The 17,594-nt window shown below is 44.3% G+C and overlaps 1 protein-coding gene across 3 annotated transcripts in view; it reads left to right on the top strand.

Moving 5' to 3' along the window:
• The first annotated feature begins 2,356 nt into the window (after positions 1 to 2,356).
• DSP (desmoplakin) overlaps positions 2,357 to 17,594 on the top strand; it is a 39,171-nt gene continuing 23,933 nt past the window's right edge. For all 3 annotated transcript variants that reach the window (XM_064425263.1, XM_064425254.1, XM_064425247.1), the window contains exons 1-5: positions 2,357 to 2,708; positions 11,620 to 11,722; positions 13,382 to 13,530; positions 13,878 to 14,052; positions 16,672 to 16,800. In XM_064425263.1, the coding sequence (XP_064281333.1) occupies positions 2,506 to 2,708; positions 11,620 to 11,722; positions 13,382 to 13,530; positions 13,878 to 14,052; positions 16,672 to 16,800 (759 nt within the window). In that variant the 5' untranslated portion in view covers positions 2,357 to 2,505. The remainder of the gene's footprint in view (positions 2,709 to 11,619; positions 11,723 to 13,381; positions 13,531 to 13,877; positions 14,053 to 16,671; positions 16,801 to 17,594) is intronic.

Raw genomic sequence — 17,594 nt, 5'->3', positions numbered from 1 at the left:
ACCAGTCCAAGCTGAAGGGTGGGGCTCATTGGAGGTGGTGCTAAAACTCAGCAAGAACCTCAAACCAGTGTAATACTTTTGGATCTCTAAAAATGCATAAATATAAATTGACAGCTTTCAAAGGGACTTGCTGGGGAAAAAAAAGCTCCATGTTTGTATGTCTGAATACTAATACCTAGCTTGATACACCACCATGCAAAAATTTGACTTTTATGTATATTGGTGGTACCAATTCAGTGATCTGAATTTACGTTTCAAAAAGTTTGGATTGGAGTATCAAAGCACAAAGTTCAAGTTTCCCTCACTCTGCATTTCCTGCCTATTCTACATCTGCTTTCTACTTTTTCCATCCTTCTTTGCAGCATTAAGCCTCTATATTTGTTTTTCTTACTCATCCTTGTTTTGTATTCTGCACCCTTACGGCTTTGAAATGTAATGTCAAACCATCCAATCGTGCAGATGTAATCTGTATTCAAAACAGCATCCCAAATCCACATATATACACAAATATATATGCATATTTGTATGCATATATATATACATTCACTCATATGTAATGATTCACGTTACATATAATACAGCATATATATTACAATATAAAAGTCACTGCATGACTTCACATATAATAAGCCACCTTGCATTCTGCCTCTTCGTAGCGCTCTTTACAGCTCCAGGCGGTGCCACCAGGATGTCCTTCAGGACCAAGCAACCCCACGTTTGCTTGGAGGAGCTCTTATGGCTCCTCTACGCCACACTTTGCCCATCACCTCCAGCAGCAGGGCAGGTTCACGTGTGACCTGTGCCCACAGAGTCCTGGCAGCTTCAGTGGCGCTCGGGAAAACTGCACTAGTTTGGTTTTCTCTTGAACAGTTTAGGAAGTCTTGTCCTTTGATACTTTTATCTAGTTCTTTCTTACTGCCCCATGACCTATCACTTGGATTTAGAATACTAGGAAAATGAGGAGCGTGGAAAAGACAAAAACAAGCCCAAGAATTTATGCATGGTGTGGCCTGCTGGTAATCCCACACAAATTAAAAAAACTTCCAGCAGGCGTGCTGTGGCAGAGCATCAGGTAGCTGATACGGCTGGCTCATGTACTGCACATTGGGATGAAAGCCTCAGGATTATTTCAGGAAAGCCTGGCACGGTTATTCACGAGTGACTGCTGCTTCTTAAAAACTGGCCATCTTTGTCTTCAAACACCATGGACAAGAGGCCAGACCAGCTGAGGCAGTGCCACTGACTGAAACTATCTAAGAATTGGTGCTCACTTGACACTTGAGACTAATCCAATGGTCACTGGCTGGCAACAAAGGTCCCTCTGGGCATCCGACATCAAAGTGCCTTTGCCAACACCCTGTACATGCATGGATGTGTTAAAATTACTTTGTCTCCTAAGATACGGCCTATTTGAAAGTTAAACACAACTTTCACAGCACCAGAAGGCAGGAATCAACAAAATCTGAGGAGAAAGACACGTTTAAATGCCTGTTTCTGCGTATCTTCTTTCTCAGGCACAGATGCAGTCAGCGCATGGCACTAGTCCAACATTTCATGCACTGGGGCACAGGTTTCAGCCCTGTTTCAGAAATGCACTGGGCTTGGAGTGCCCAAAGCCCTCCTAAACATGGGACCCTGTGTATTTTGGAATTGATGAAACACGCAGGTCATTTTCCTGACGTGCATCAACACCCTGTGATGCGCAGGGCAGAGGGCAGCTGCCAGTGAAACAGACACATCCTCGACGGAATGGTGCCGATTTACCCAGCGCTGCCGTGCGCAGGTGCCGGGTTCTTTCCGGAGAGGCACCAAGGTGTTTGGCATCGAGGGTACCCTGGCCCTGTCCATCCTCCCCGCAGCATTCCCAGCCCTCGGAAGAGCCGCTCCATACTCCGCGGCTTGGGCCGCAACTCCAGGGCAAGCGCCAGACACGGTACAGGCCGGGAGGGAGTTTCCAGTGGACTCCAACCTCCGCTGGCGACTCCTGAGGGCAGCACACGCACCGGGAAAGGCGCTGGAAACACCGGTGCGACGGCGACAGAGGCCGTGCGCTGCCCGGGCGGCCACCGGGGAGCGACACCGCGGCGGGGCGGGGGCCGGGGCCGCCGAGGAACCGGGGCGGCCGCCGAGGAGGCGCGGAGCACGCAGGCGAGGCGCGGCTCCACGCCCAGGAGCGCCGCTTAAAACCACCACGGAAAGGTGTGGCCTCGCCTTTCCTCTGCCGGCGGGGAGGGGACGGGACGGGACTTCTGCTCTTGCCGCCGCCGCCGCCGCCGCCGCCAGTAGCCCTCGCCGCCCGCCCGGCGCTCCTGCCCTGCCTCACCTGCGGGCCGCCCCGACCGCCGGCTCCCGGCCCTCGCCCGGCTCTCGGCGGACTGCGAGGGAGCGGCGGCACCGCGGCGGGCGCTGCCGGCCGTGAATGCTTTTCCTGCCGTCGGGTCCGGCCCGGTGTTCCCGTCGCTTTGCCCCTCGCCCCGCGCCGCCCCGGGCGGCTCCCGCGCTGCCATGAGCATCAACGGCGGCTCCCACCCGCGCATCAACACGCTGGGCCGCATGGCGCGGGCAGAGTCGGGCACCGACCTGCGCTACGAGATGAGCTCCCATGTCGGGGGCGGCGGCGGCGGCGGCGGCACCACCCACACGCACACCCACAAGACCTACTACTACCAGAAGACCTACGGGGGGGACTACGCCTCCGACGGATACGGGTAGGTGCGGGTCCAGCCGGCCCCGGCCCCGCTCCCTCGGGGCCGCCTTCGGACTGCTGCCGTGAGCCCGCTCGCGGTGCCATTCCCTAGGTGCGCGAGCTTGCGAGTCTCCTTTTGCTGTTCCTCCCGGAGGCGTCTTAACTTCTAAAAGGCTTTTAAAATGCAAGCGAAGAACTTAAAAAAAAAAAAAAAACCACCCAAAACACTTTTAGTGGTGACTCTCCTTGAAGAGAGTAGCAAGACTGAAACCAATGTGTCCCGTTTGCACTGAGCGCTGTAAATGGGTCGGTGCTGGCTCTATTGACCCAAGAGTTCTGTGCTGATAAACCCCTGCTTTGCTCAGTGACGCAAAACAAGCTGAGCTGAATTGCTTTATACCCCCTACACCCAGGCTCTGCCTTCCCCAACCAGTTGCATAACTAGGGCTGTAAAACCATTTCAACTAGTGGGAAATGTCCTGTCGCTAATTTTTGAGTTTGTTTCTAGCTTGTGTGAGGCCTGGGAGTTTAAGTCACGATCTTTTATAGAGCCATCCCTGACATTTGGTGGCAATGGGGCAGAGATACGTGACAAGCAACACTGGTCTTCTCTCCTCGCCTCTTACCTTTTTAACCTTTTGCTTGCCCTGGTGCTGGGAGCACACTCAAGATCTTGTAGGCAGGGTGCCAGCTGTGAATCCTGGCTTGGGGAATGCCTGTTCTCATGGATGTAGGTACCAGCAATCTGTGCACGTCAAGTCTGACAGGGGCTTTCTGCGGAGTGCAGTAATCATGAAGACTTCTCCATTTATCTCCTTGCCTGGGAGTTCACAGGATTGAAAAGCAGGCAGCAGTCAGAGTCACTGAAGGAAGCAGTGCTGATGTATGGTACAGCACCATCACAAAGCACAGCTGGTGATGACCTGTCGGTGTGTGTGGAGTGGCTGTATTAAGTCTGTTGGTCTCATTATGGATGCCAGTGACTCAGAAATTAGTGCAGGAGCCCTGTCATGTATGTTGTATTAGAACTTAAGCCCTAATTTTATGGATAGTACATAATTAGATTGCAAAAGGGTGGGAATTAAACATACATAGTAAATAAACAGCAGATGAGAAAAGGCAGGGTTTTTTATACCAAGCAAATCTATAAGTGGCCATAGAGAGTTAGGGTTATCCTAGAGAGCACAGAGTGCTCAGCTTAGGAAAGTCTGACCGGTTGCTAGAGGACCACTGAATGAATGAAAAACTTGCATTCTGCGGAATTTTTGTTTATTACTTTGCCCAGTTCTTAGTTTTAGTTCTTTGTTTGACTTTTGGTTTGTTGTGTGCATAGGTAAGTTAGTTACAATGAGTTGCAGCTAGAACACATCCAGTTACCAATACAGTAGTATGATAATATCTATTTATTGCTGTATAATAAGAACAGTTCAGTACTGTAGCATTGGCGAGTGCACACACTAGGACTCCAAAATGCCATTGCTGCACTGCCTGTGTGAGGATTTGTTTTGCTAGTCCTGCTTCATTGCAAATACCTTTACTGCTTACAAGAGACAGCCATGAAAAATGAATGGCAGCGTGTGTTACTTCCCGGCTGTTCTCTTTCCCCTCACTTTTCACTGGTGCAACTCTATTTGGATTCAGCAGGGTGATTTCCATATCACTCCCAACTTTCACTAGAGGAGAAATGCTTTCCTTTAATTTAGCATTCTTTGGCTACAGTTACATATTTTAAGCCAGTCTGTAGTTTGTTAGGCTCTTCTTTCTGTAGCATTCAGTGGTGGTGCAGCAAGAGTGGAAAGGACAGACCTGATCGAGAGGTTAACAACCTTATATCAACATTCTTTCGTTTGCTTTTTTTAACATAATATTCATATCTCCTTTCTGGGGACGTATGTCTGGCAAGGAGGTTGCAATGAAAGTTCCTGTTCACTTTATTGTGAGATTTCTGAGAGGAACTAAAGACAGTTATTATTGAGATGACCAAAAAAAGAAAAAAAAAAAAAAGCATTTACATATTGTTTTATGTGAAAAAATCTGACCATACCAAATACTTTAAATATTTTTTTTTGCAACAGAGTATGTGTGTTTGCCACCTTACTGAGTTGCATAGGTTTATTTTTAAGCAGTGGTGATACGCATTGAAATGTGTCTCAAAACAAGTGGTTTATTGTCAGTTAATGAAAAAAGCAGTTTTGCCAGATTTTGTACATGTTTGTGTGCAGAAAAGCCACTAAATGCTCTACATGTTGTGCTATTGGGTCAGGGCTATCATCTATGGAACTGGTTTTATTAACTACATTTAGCCTGATAAATTCAGTGCCAAAGTTTAGTGGCACCTACTGAACTCAGAAAATGAAGGCTTCTTTTTTCCATGGGGAAGATCACTCTACCCTAATTTTTAAATGCGGCAGGATTCAAGTTAGGGTCTAGTCTTGTAAGTTTTGGGGCGTATTCTGCCAAACAAGTCTGTGCTGAGTATTACATTACTCACAGAGCAATATGAGACGCTCCCTACCCTTAGGGCTCAGCAAGGTGCTTTTACAACATTCCCTGTTTCTTCTGGCTTGGGAACTCGGGATGAGCTTGGCCCGGAGTACAGATACTCAGCTTGACAGTGACTCACACGCTGCTAAACTGCCAATTCATCAGTCAAATGTTTATCAATGTCTTTGCTATGGAGATAGAGAATCTGATAAACCGTGAGAGAAAAGAAAAAAAATGCGACGTTGTGCAGTTTTGTTTGCCATTGCTGAGATTAGGGGAAAAATAGCCTAGGATTCATGGTCACTGAGTGACATGAACATAAATTAATGTACACAATTCTGCTTAAGGATTAATGTAACTTCAGTGCTTCAAGTTGGAAAAGGAGTTAGAAAATTACCTGCCCTGCCCTGACGCTACTTTGAGGGACCAAGAAACAAAGTAAACGTGGAAAAAACCGACTCAAAGCCACACTTTTGCCTTTCCCATCAGTCTCTCAAGGATCTGTAGAGCCCTGGCTAGCTGAGTGGGGGTAGAGCTGGCGTGGTAACTTCCCCTTCGAGCTGCTCAGACGGCGAGGGAGGGAGGAATGTGCGTGAATTGCTGCGGAATACCTCCGGCTGGCAGGGGAGCGGTGCCCGCCGTGAGAAGAGACTCCGGCTGAGCCTTTCCCGGGTCCCTTTTCCGTAGGGACGTGCAGGTGTGGGAGCCTCTTGTCAGAAGGGTGTCTGCTGCCTTTCGAGCGGCTGCTCTCCGGCAGAGCTGTATTGCCACGGTCCGGGCTAGAGCCGGCGTGTGGCACCTCCCTGTCCCGGAGGCGGAGGTGGGAGAGGCAGCTGTGAGCAGCCTGCTGCATCGGGCAGGTACGGCCTTTGGGAACGGTTCTGTCCCTCCTGGTGATTCACACCGCTGGGAAAAAGCACGAGGACTTTCTGTGAACGGGTGTGGCACGATCCCTTGTGAAACCCTGCGTGCTGCGAAGGCACTAAGCCTCTGGAGTCCTAACAATTCAATAATTCACTAGTGACTACTAGATTTCCCCCCCTTCTTAATGGTATTTAGAGCCTGATTGCACCAGATGCAGAGGTCTTTTGAGGTTTCCAGCCGTCATGGAAGCCCTAGTCTATGTGCATACTTGGCAGATGGGACTAGTTTGGTGAGGCTGTGGTGTGCCAAAACTGGTCCTAGTTAGAGCAGAGACATATGGGGAAAACTCTTGATGATTTGACAGTTTGTATTCACCTCCTTTGAGGCAGGAGGGGGAAAGCTGGACTGTAGCACTTCAACTCCTGGTTATTTTCTTGTGGATGTCGTGATTCACCACCTTTATGCCGTTGCGTTTTCCAGCATACACACACCCAGCTGGCAGGTGGTGGCAGATGGGCGGTGGTATGTGCAGGCTCTGTGCTGGGAATGCAGATTCCAGGTCAGGTTTTTCTTCTGACTTGCCTACCCTGGGCATACCAGGTAATCCCTTTATGAATCTTTTGCTTGTTCAAACAAGTTTGTGTGGAGGGGGATGGGAAGTGTGAAGAAAAAGAAGCGCAGTTTTTTTGCTCTTGTTGAGTAATGGGAATTGTTCAATGTTCTGGATCTGCTAAAAGACTTTCTTTTAAGGCTTCCTTCATTTTTTTGATGAATAAAAAAAAATTAAAAAGCGTTGGGTTTTTAAAAGGCTGGAAGTTCTGTGGAGGGCTTGGAAAATTTAACAGGGAGTATTCTAACTGGTTTTAATTAGTATCTTCGTGACAAGAGCAACCTCTTTGTGCAACCTCCCTGAGCTTTAGGGAGTTGTGAAGCTGGGAAGGCTCCTCGGGTTTGCTGGATGTGTTTCTGTGTCTCCTTGGCCCTGCTTCTCTGGGCACTGATCACACTCTGGATACCCCAGCAGCCTCTGGATGTGCAGTAGCAAAGGCAGACACTGGAGCAGCCCCCACAGTGGAGGTGTTTGTGCTGGGCTGTGCAGGTCTTGCAGCAGCAGGAGGCACATGAGAAAGCAGAAGGTGGCTGGCTTCCTGCCCCATGGGTTCTGCAGCAATATCAGCCCCCACAGTGAGCCTGTGAGGGTGCGAGCTGAGTGTTTAGAGTAGGTATTTGGTGTATTCAAAACACATCCCTTGGGATAACATTTTGACTGCTTGAATAAATTTGTGCCAGCAGTACCCAGCCCTGCTGTGTTCTGGGGAGGTGGGCACTGCTGACATGTCTGTCTCTACGCCCATAACTCGTCGGATGGCCTTGAACATGTTTCTCAGTCCCTTTTAATGGAAAAGCAGGAGTAGTTCTTTCTTGTTTCAGTAGAGCTGGGGGTCTTGTAAGGATCTTGGGTACTGCTCATCAGTTAGACACAAATCCTACTTCAGACACTGGGGATTCAACAGTAATGGCTGGATTTAGCTGTCTTGGGGTATATTCCAGCAGAGGGGTGTTGCCTGGGCTGCTATCCTGCCCAAATCCCAGTGGCAGCAGGGGTTGGGCTGCCCTCTCATTTCTCAGGGAGAGCAGGAGTGTATAATAGCAAGGGAGCAATGTGTTCTGCCTTGACATGCACTGAAAAGGGTGGCTCCTGTACAGAATGATGACAGGGAGATGCTATGCCTTTCCTAGGGCTCTCCTGACAGTGGAGAGCAACAGGCCTACATTTCAACATCCCAAGAAAATAGCAATTCATCTGTGTTTTGAAGTGTTTTCATAATTTTAAAACAAAGACACTGCCCCCTTTTGTTTTCCTTTGTTCCTTTAATAGTTAATGACTATTAAAATTAAGTTATTTTAATGAAGAACTCTGCTTAATAAGACCTTTTTGAAATTAATGAGTTGCCTTCCAAATAAGTGCCATGGTCTAAAATGAGTTGTAGGGACAAATACGTAGTTAAGGTCAGAAGCAGTCCAGTCTGTTTCCCTCAGCACTGTTCTGCAGGGTTTACAAAACCAAAGCAGCACAGCAAATAGTCAGGTTATTGCAAATACATATATTCATTTGTAATAGACCCTGCACTCTTTTGTTATGAGTCCTGGTAAAAGACCAGCCTCCAGTTCTTGCCAGTTCTGCTGGAATGGTTGATAACATATACTGCATTTCCAGGGGTGCAGTACAACAAATGAAAAATCTGCCCATATTTTCACTGCACAGTGTGCCTACAGTGTTGGCTACAACAGGATCCTCTTCATAGATGCAAGGTTTAGATACTGCCAGAGTTATATCAAATTGTCATAGCGGCAGCATGTGTTACAATGACCAAACATTACTCTAAACTCGTTCAGTTTCATGAAAACAAAATCAGACAAAACAAGAGAGACACTGACAAAATACCATGTAAAGTAACCCACTTAATCTGTGTTCTCTGAGGATTGTTGGTATCCTACCTTTTTCTAAGGAACATAAATATATTTTTATGTAACATGTAGGTTACACGTTTTTACTTTAAAAATCCAGCTTTGTTCTTGCCTGTCCAGCATGTTCAGGGCTTGCCTCAGTTTCTTTGGTCCAGTATTTTCTGTGTTGGGTATGGTTTTACTTTGGCTGTCTGTTTCCTACTGCCTTAAGGTTGGTTGTCTTATTACTCTGAATTGGAGTTTCTGCTTTGATCTGCTCATCCCCTTTAAAGGCCTGTTGGCTTCATTAAGAGGTAAATTACACTGAGGGGCTTTGAAACTGCTAATGGAGTGCCTTCCTGTCACATGGAGAAAAGTACTGGAGATATGTCCCTGTGAGACTGTGCTAGTGCCATCTGATGTATCAGTATCAGTGTATGTCTCTTAAGGTGTTGTCTTGCCAAGTATTTTTATTTTTAAAGTTCAGGGATTGATTTATGCCCTTGGGCATGTTTGTACAGCTAAATCCCCTTCAGATTTGGAGTTCTTGATTTCTGTTGGCTTGGTGGAGCCATGCCATTGAACATCAGTTCCTATGCTGGTTCTGATTGTGCCCCAATAAGCCCGTGTACCTCTGTTTTGTCTTCTGACAGATTGAAAGCCAGTGCCTCTAACAGGCCTTGACCTTTTTATCATTATCACAAGATTAATCTCTGTTTTTTCACTGGCAAAACTGGTGAGATTTTTAACAACAAATAAAATGTTAATAAAATAGTGTGCTCTTTTCTGTTTTCAATTTGTATTGCTCCAGCTTCCATTATTTTGGTTATATCTTTATCTCCTGGATTGGGGAGCCTTAAATATGTGCTGCTTTCTTCTTGTGAAGGTCCCTGTGAACAGTAAACAAGTAACTTGTTGTTACTCTGTTTGAAGACCTAGATAGGGCATACTTAAGCCTCTCATTTCAAGGCCTCTGCTTCTGCTTTTGAAACATTTTGTGCATCTATATTTGGCTATCTTAAGGTTTTCAATACTTTAAATTATTTGGGCAATAATTATGGATGTGGCATTCAAACATCATTAGAATGAACACAAAATTATTGTATTTCTACTTCTTTATATTTTAATTTAATAGTTTGATTTAAAATAGCTTTTCTTCACAATTTCTTACCATGTTAACTATAATAGCTATTGTTTAGACCTCTTGTCATGGTGGAGTAATGTCTTTGAGTTCAATGAAGTTACTCTGAAGCCAGTGGAGATAGACTGACTGGTTATAGTATAAATCTGGTCACCTTCTATACTTCATCTATACTTAATTTGGCTTTAATGGATATCCAGCGTTTGTAGCTGCCAGAACATGATGGAAAAAGTGATTAAAAAAAACCCCAACTTTTCCAGTGTTCTAAAAAGAGAAAATTGCTTGGAAGGTTCCTCTCTCTTCTTTATTATGTTTCATTCATGACAATAATTGTGGGTGTAATTAAATGTAAATTTTACATACAGTCAGATATTTCTATATCTAAACACAGCAGTGATGCCTAAGGAGAAGGAATGATTTAGAAAAGGAAGCTGCCAAGAAGCCTGGCACAAAATCAGCCCTGTATGTTATTTTCCATAATTGTTTTCTTTAAGCTGTTTCCAAGACACACAGGGGTGCATAGCACAGTGGGGTGCAGTGTTTGTGTAGCCAAGGGGTCACAGTACAAGCTGGGGGTGCGTGTGTACAGCTTGTTTTATGTCACCCAGTGACTCTGCAGTTTTGTCTCTACACTTCTGAGGGTCTGTTCCCTCGTATGGGGGAAGCTGCTGGGAAGTTGCTCAAACCTTTTCTATTTGCTCCAGATGAGCTGATAGGAGAATGGCAGGCGGCTGGTGCATCAAAAGCACATGCTGCAGAAGAGCTCTTAAAAATATTGAATGCTTCTCACCACTCCAGTGATTTTGCCAAGGACAGTTCTGCTTTTTCATTGTCACAATTCCTTTTGTGAAGGATGGTCAGAGTGTTCAAGTCAGTGGAAAGATTTCCATTGAATCCAGATTGTTTGCTGGCTCTGAGTTGGACAGGTTCACACTGGTACTCTTGTTTGCATTAGTGTTGTAAGGAATGTTTGTCTCTTTAGTGATTTGTAATGGAAAGGGTTACCTACTGTGAGCACAGGAGTTAGAAAACTAGACAAGGCTTGGAAACACTTTTAGCTCTTACTGTCTGTTAGATTAGTTTTAGCTTCACTGGCAAGCCAGTGAAAGGAGCCGCCTGGACTTGCTTGGGATGTCTGATTCCATCACCAAGGAATGGTGTCCCACTTGAAGCGCCTAACCCCCATTCAACTACAGTTGCTCACTTTGATGGCTGAATCCTAAATGCTGGAAAAGCAACATTCTGGCAGTATGGATGCAGCAGATTATGTGCAAGACAACAATAAAGACCCCGTTACCTGACTTGTTTTTTTCCCCCACTAGTGTTTTTTACTTGGAGACTCCAAACTCACACTTTATGTATTTGTAAGAAAGCGTGTCCTCTGGCTCCAGGCTCTACATCTATTTTTGTAGTAGCTTGTGTATCTTGCAATTCATTCCTAAGACACTGCACTAGCTTTGTGCATTTCTGCTGATAAAAGGGCCCTTCTTACACTTGTGTGGACTTGTGTGCTTCTGTGCTTGCCTAGCTTCGGATCCTGCTTTCCTTGTATGCCCTGACATTTGATGGCTGGTGTGATAACATGAACAATTACATCACACAAAGGCTATGCTCTAATGTATTGACTTTAACAAAGATTGTGAATAATTCATTCTTGCTGTAATGCTGCCAAAGTTTTGTCTATCAAAGCAGCAAATACCTGTGCTGGAAGAAAAACTTCCTCCTTTATGGCATGCCAGTTTCCACGTTCTACTCAGTCCTGTGGCAAAGTCAGTCCATGCCTGCTGTTGCAGGACGATAAAGTGGCTCTGCCATTGTGAAATTGTCGTTAAAATTTCCCAGTGCAGTTGAAGTGTATGTGTCTCTGTGAACCTATATGAGGTGGATTATTCCATGCAACTTCTCTTAACTGTTCTGAATTTGTTTCTTGTATTTTTTCAAAATGCACAGTTGCTCTGTATTTACTTCAACTTTTTTTTCTCCTTCCCTACAACAGCCAGAATGGGACCTGTACCATGTCCAGACGCCAGAACACCATCCAGGAGCTTTTGCAAAACTGTTCGGATTGCCTGACGCGAGCTGAGCTCATAGTACAGCCCGTGAGTGCTTCTTGTTCTCCTTATCCAAAGTGATTATGAATATTACATACATATTCTGTGTTGTTATCTGGACTCACAGGCTCTGCTTCTTCATCTCCTTTCTCCCCTATCAGCTGTTTGTGAGGCAACTGGGAGTGGAATGACATACTTCCTTCTTAAGTCTCTTCCTTCCCTCTGTACAGTGTTCAGTAAAACTGATTGAAGTGCATCTCATTAATGAAAGGGGTCTTCTTGATTAAAAAAAACAAAACAACAAAACAAACTCACCCTCAAACAGATTCCATTGCATCTTATTTTTCAGTTTTAGATCAGGATCACTGTCAGCACTCACACCTGTTACTAATGATTAACTTACACTCTCTTAGTGTGTTCTGTAGGATATTGTCATCATTTGCAGGGCCATAATGAACATGAGCCACCTTAGGAAATACCTTCATTACCTTTATTTTATTTTTCCAGATTATTCCTAAAGAAGTAAATGAAACTAGACTAAAGTTTTCCTGGCTGTTTCAGCTCAAATACATACACATAATCTCTGCAGTATGCTACTCTGGTACAAACCCCGAGTGCTTGGGGGCAGGTTACTCACTGAGGCTAAATTCACTCCTGCAAACATGGGGTGTTCTCCGTTCCTGCTGAAGCAGAGGAGGTGCAGGGTGGTGAGTGCATCCTGCTGCTGAGGCCACTGAGATGTGAAACACTTTAACAGTCCTGGCAGTAGATGTGATTTAATGCGCACTTTTGGACCCTCTGTAGACAGAAAATTTTTTCAGACATGAACTCTGTGGTTAGGAGTTCATTTCCTTTTCAGAGATACAGGACGTGTGAGCATGTTTATATAAAAATCAATGCCAGAGTAAATACTGCCTTTTGTTCAGGATTAATATTATTCCAGTGAACTTGAAAGAAAGAGATGTTTAGTTCCAGCTTGGTGCCACAACATGCATTGCCTGCTTTGTTTCTTTCTAAGGGACAGAGCAATGAGGTCCATAATATTTTATTTGGAAAGTCAGGTCACAGCTGCATTGTGTTTTGCTCAGCATGGCTGTTCAGTGTGTGATGAGGTCAAAGAGCCATGTCTTCCTGGTTGAAACACCATGGCCGTGCTGGTCCAACTGCACCGAGAGGGTGCATGGAGAATTTGCCTAGACTGTGGGTGATAAGGTGGGATGTAAATGCGATGGAGCATGGAGCTGGACCCAGGCAGATGGTTCTGCTTGTGTTTTTGCTGGAGAGGGAAGTCTTAGAACATCAGGGAACCTTGTAGAAAATCAGGAGTAATATCTACCATCTCCTACCAGGGCAGTCTTTCTTCTCATCTTCTGAACACAAAACCATGATGTCTTTAGAAGTTAGCACACCATGTGAAGCCTTGGCTCCACTGAAATAAACATCAAAATGTGCTGCTCTTTATAGAAAGTTTTGTTTGATAACCACATTTTAATAATTTTTTTCCATATTTTATTTTAATAAGCACTTTCCAGTGACAGTGGATCATCAGCCTTCTGCCAGTAAAACTGGCAGTCAGAGACCTGGCAGTTGAAACTTAGCATGCTTCCCAAAAAAAACCCTAGTTCTCACAACACCTTTTTTAAGGCAGCCAAAGGAAGCTTAGGTGATGAATATTTTATTTAATCTCCCATCTTTTTTTTTCATTAGGAATTAAAATATGGAGATGGCGTCCCACTTAGAGGGAACAGGGATCTGGAAGAGTGTTTTGCACAGGCAAATGACCAAATGGACATCCTGGATGGACTGATCAGAGAGATGAGGCAGATGGGCCAGCCCTGTGACATGTATCAGAAAAGGTATTGTCAGGGAAGGGTTGGGGTGGGGAATGTGACTGATAAAAGTTTGTGGTACCTCAAGTGCTCACCTTCCCTGGTGTTGCAGGATGTAATAGGAATCAGTAAGGTGAAACTAAATCTGTTTGGTCACACTAACATGGAGAAGGGTCTTGCAGTAATATATTTCTGATAGAAATTGATGCCTTAGTTGTCTCCATGAAATCTTAATCTGTATATTTTTTCCACGGTCTTTGCTTTCAGCGCTTTGTTTTGAATAGCTGGTGGTCCAGTAGGAGAGATAAATTGCATTGTGTGTGTGTTTTCTGGGTGCTTTGCTCACAGGCACTAAGTGTTTCCTTCCCTTTCAGGCTGCTTCAGCTCCAGGAGCAAATGCGTGCCCTGTACAAAGCCATCAGCGTTCCCCGCGCCAGGAGGGCCAGCTCCAAAGGTGGTGGCTGCTTCTCCTCTCAGAGTGGCTCGGGCTGGGATGAGTACACAAAACGTGTCACAAGTGAATGCTTAAGCTGGATGAGGCAGCAGAAGGTAAATCTGTGCAAAACATGGGGACAATGCTAAAATTTGATGTTGTTTATGAATGTCACCTCCCTCATATGTAGTAATGTTTTGGGTGCCAGTAGAAAAGTAAAGGTACATGTCAATGCTTGTATGTTATTCCAAGTTCCTTTTATTACCCTCCCAGTATTATACATACAGTGAATTCTCACTGAAATCCAAACATGGATTGGAGTCTTCTTTTGCAGAGGAAGAGGTATGGAAGTTATATTTGACAGCTAAATGAAACACAGGTGTTAACATAACAAAAGCATTGGCATATTTGTGTTAGAGATTATTATGCTCAATATTTCTCTCCTTCCTTCCTTGCACAGATTTCCTTTGATTCACATTTATTTCAACCCTTTACACAGACAGGACCATCTTCATTGACTGAACCATTGTCCAGTGTTTTGCAGTTGCTTTCCCCCTCTAGTCTGTCTTTATCACAGAGAGGTAGGGCTGATTGCCATGGGACTAGGCTTTCAGAAATCAGTGCTAAAAAGCACACAGAAGTGCTGAAGCTACTGTTTCTTGCATTCTGAGAACAAATTCGCCAATTCACAGCTGTTACTGATGTAACCTGGAATGGAAAACACACACTGTTTTTTGTGCTTCTGAGGTGAAAGTTGTGTGTTGAAGTGAAAGTTGTGAGTTTGTGGTTGGACAGCCCTTTCTGAGAGACAGGTAGGGAGGATGGAACAAGGTGGCTGAAGTCACACTTTGCAGACTTCTTGTAAATTGAAATTGCATTATTTTTATCTCTATTAGGTTGTTGCTTTGCGATTCTGTCATTATTATCTGTGTATGGCATTTGCCAGGTGGCTCCTATGCAAACCAAATGAGGAGAGCAGAGCTCTGTAGAGTTGAGTATTTTTAAGTGAGTGCTAGTTACAGTCCAGTCTCTCCATGTGGCATGTTTTAGAGGAGGAAGGGGATGTGGAGATGCACTCCTTGAGTGGTAATGTGTATAAGCATTGTGCCTGGACAGCCACAACCGACATCATTGCTCTTCACATACTGTGGGAGAGGAGGCTGATTGTCAGACCTGCCATGGCTTGAGGAGTGATGTTGGACAGACTCTGGGCATGCTTCCAGCGATGAAAGATGGTGAACAGGCTGCACCTTCCAAAGACACCACGTGACGCCCTGCTCAGACACTCCTTGCTAAACACAGGGAGCATAAGCAACTGCTTTATAGCTGTGTTCCCACACTAAACCTCCTGTGAAAGTAAAAGGCTCTCTCTCTTCCTCTTCATCCCTACAGCAAAGCTGAGGTGGGGCCAATAAGCACTTACCTCAGTGGGAAAATTTATTTTGAACTTGCTACGATGCTGCTTCTTTCTGTCGTGTGTTGCTGTGTCCCACTACTTGCTCACATTGAGACTAGGATAATGTTTCCCCTAGTAATGTGGTGAGATGTGGGAAGAAGTTCTGAGCAGCTGAAGTTTTTTGCTGTTTTTCTGGTTTTTGTCTGCATGGTTTGCTGGTAGGAGAATCAATCAGATGGTAGGGAGGGTTAGTCAAATTTCCAGCGCAGAGCTGGGGAAACTGCAGTGAAATCCAGACAGCCTTTGTTAGCATATGGCAGCCAGCCATGACTGCCACTGTTGCTACAGTCTCTTTAGACTGTTTAAATATAACGAGAAGGGTCAAAGTCCTCTAACTTTCAAATGGCTGAATGAAAAATGGTTTTGTTTCTTGGATCATTTTCAGCACTGCCTTTGAACCCCTACGCTTGAATTCTGGCTTTATTGTCATCTGTTGACTCATAGAGATTTGACTCCAGGCTGGTGATTACCAAATTCAGTTCCAACCCAAGATTAGGATACCTCTTTCTTTACTGGGCATGTGCATAGACAGGCATTCAGATAGAGCTGTAGTGTCTTTGCAGCATAAAAGAGCATTTGGAGTTTGAGGAGCTGAATTTAAAGTTAGGTCGCTTTTAATATTAAAAAAAAAGAAACAAGGAATGCAGTCAGTTTTTGGGTTAGTAATTATCAGGTGCATTACTGTTTTTCAAGGCTGTTTCTAGACATTTTTTCTTGGCATCCTACAATAAATGTTGCCAAAATGCAAGACAAACAACACATTTTTTAGTAATTTCAGTTTCTCTTCTGTGGAGTTTTTTTAGTGTGACTGCATTTAACTGAGGTTGTCCAAGTTTACATGAGCAAAATTAAAATGGAAGTCTGGTGTACTGGGCTATAGAACTTAATTGGGCATTTTCACATGAATTGCATGAATAGCATTGTTTGATAAAGTCATGGGTTGTTTTCAGAGTGATAAGAATGTAATTTTACTGTGGAACATAAAATAACAGTTTGGTCCAAAGACAACAGATGAAAATACACTACTGAGTGTGCTTCATCTAGTGTAACTTTAAACAATTGAAATATTTTTCCTATTTTGCTTCTTCTGCTTTGGGAGCCTGTCACACAGTTTAATTGATGGCAATTTAAAGAAACTGTAACCCCCTATGCTGAACTTCTCTTTATTTCAATTTTACTCTCTACCACATAGTTTGTTTCCTTCAGTTCAATTCCTTTATGCTCCAATTTAGTCAGTAATGTTGGAAATGAAATTACCAATCCTGTTTCTTGTTCCTAGGTTGAAATGGAGCAAGTGAAATGGGGGTTTGATGCAGCATCCATTGAGCAACAAATTTGTGAGCACAGGAGAACCCACAATGCCATCGGAGACTATCGTTGGCACCTGGACAAAGTCAAAACAGATCTGGTAATTGCTGTCCTCCCTTACACTGTGCTTGGTCTAGGTATATAGCATTGGCTTACTGGTGTTTCACTACAAAAAAAGGAATGCTTGAAAGTTCATCCGCTCTTCAGAAAGCACTGGTGTCATGATAAGAACCGCTTCCAACTCTTAATTCCTCCATAATTCCTCAGAATTTTAAAATAAAAATTTAGTAGCTATTTAGCTTTTTATTGTTGTGCACCAAGGCTGGCAAATAAGTATTGCTATATTATTGAGATAGGTGTCTAAGAGTGATTATTCTCACTTGCTGTCTCAGTATATTAAACAACAAAAAGTTAAAGAATAAGGTGAGTGCTCAGATGCAGCCTTGAGTCATCAGGTTTATTCTGTGACAAATGCCTGAATTCTGGGCTAAGATTAAAGCTTTTCTTATGTGTTGATATTATTTTTCTTTTTTTTTTTCTTCTGAGACTAATGTTGCCCGTTGAATTTTGTGATTGGGATAAAGAAGTGACTGAAAATGCAGTGTTAACTTCCTCTCCTATCAGCCCAGCAGTTAGGTATAGGATAGAGGAGGCTTATTTAATTTCCATTCATCTTTTCTCTTATTTGGCAGGAGAGAGTTCAATCTAAAGAAAAGGTAGTCTGTTCTGGAGCCCTGATCTCTCAACCAAGCTGAAGAGTGGAAAGGATTTTGCTCCCTTTTCTGCTTCAAATAGGAAAGGTGATAGTCTGCCCTGTGGAATACCAGTTCCAAGGCTGGGCAGGTTCCCAGCCATAGAAATGGGGATGAAGACTGGAGCTGTCTGCTCATATCA

The sequence above is a fragment of the Passer domesticus genome, chromosome 1 (genome assembly GCF_036417665.1).
Source record: "Passer domesticus isolate bPasDom1 chromosome 1, bPasDom1.hap1, whole genome shotgun sequence".
Classification (NCBI taxonomy): domain Eukaryota; kingdom Metazoa; phylum Chordata; class Aves; order Passeriformes; family Passeridae; genus Passer; species Passer domesticus.
Note: the sequence above shows the minus strand (reverse complement) of the source record. Positions and strands in the feature narration are given on the sequence as shown.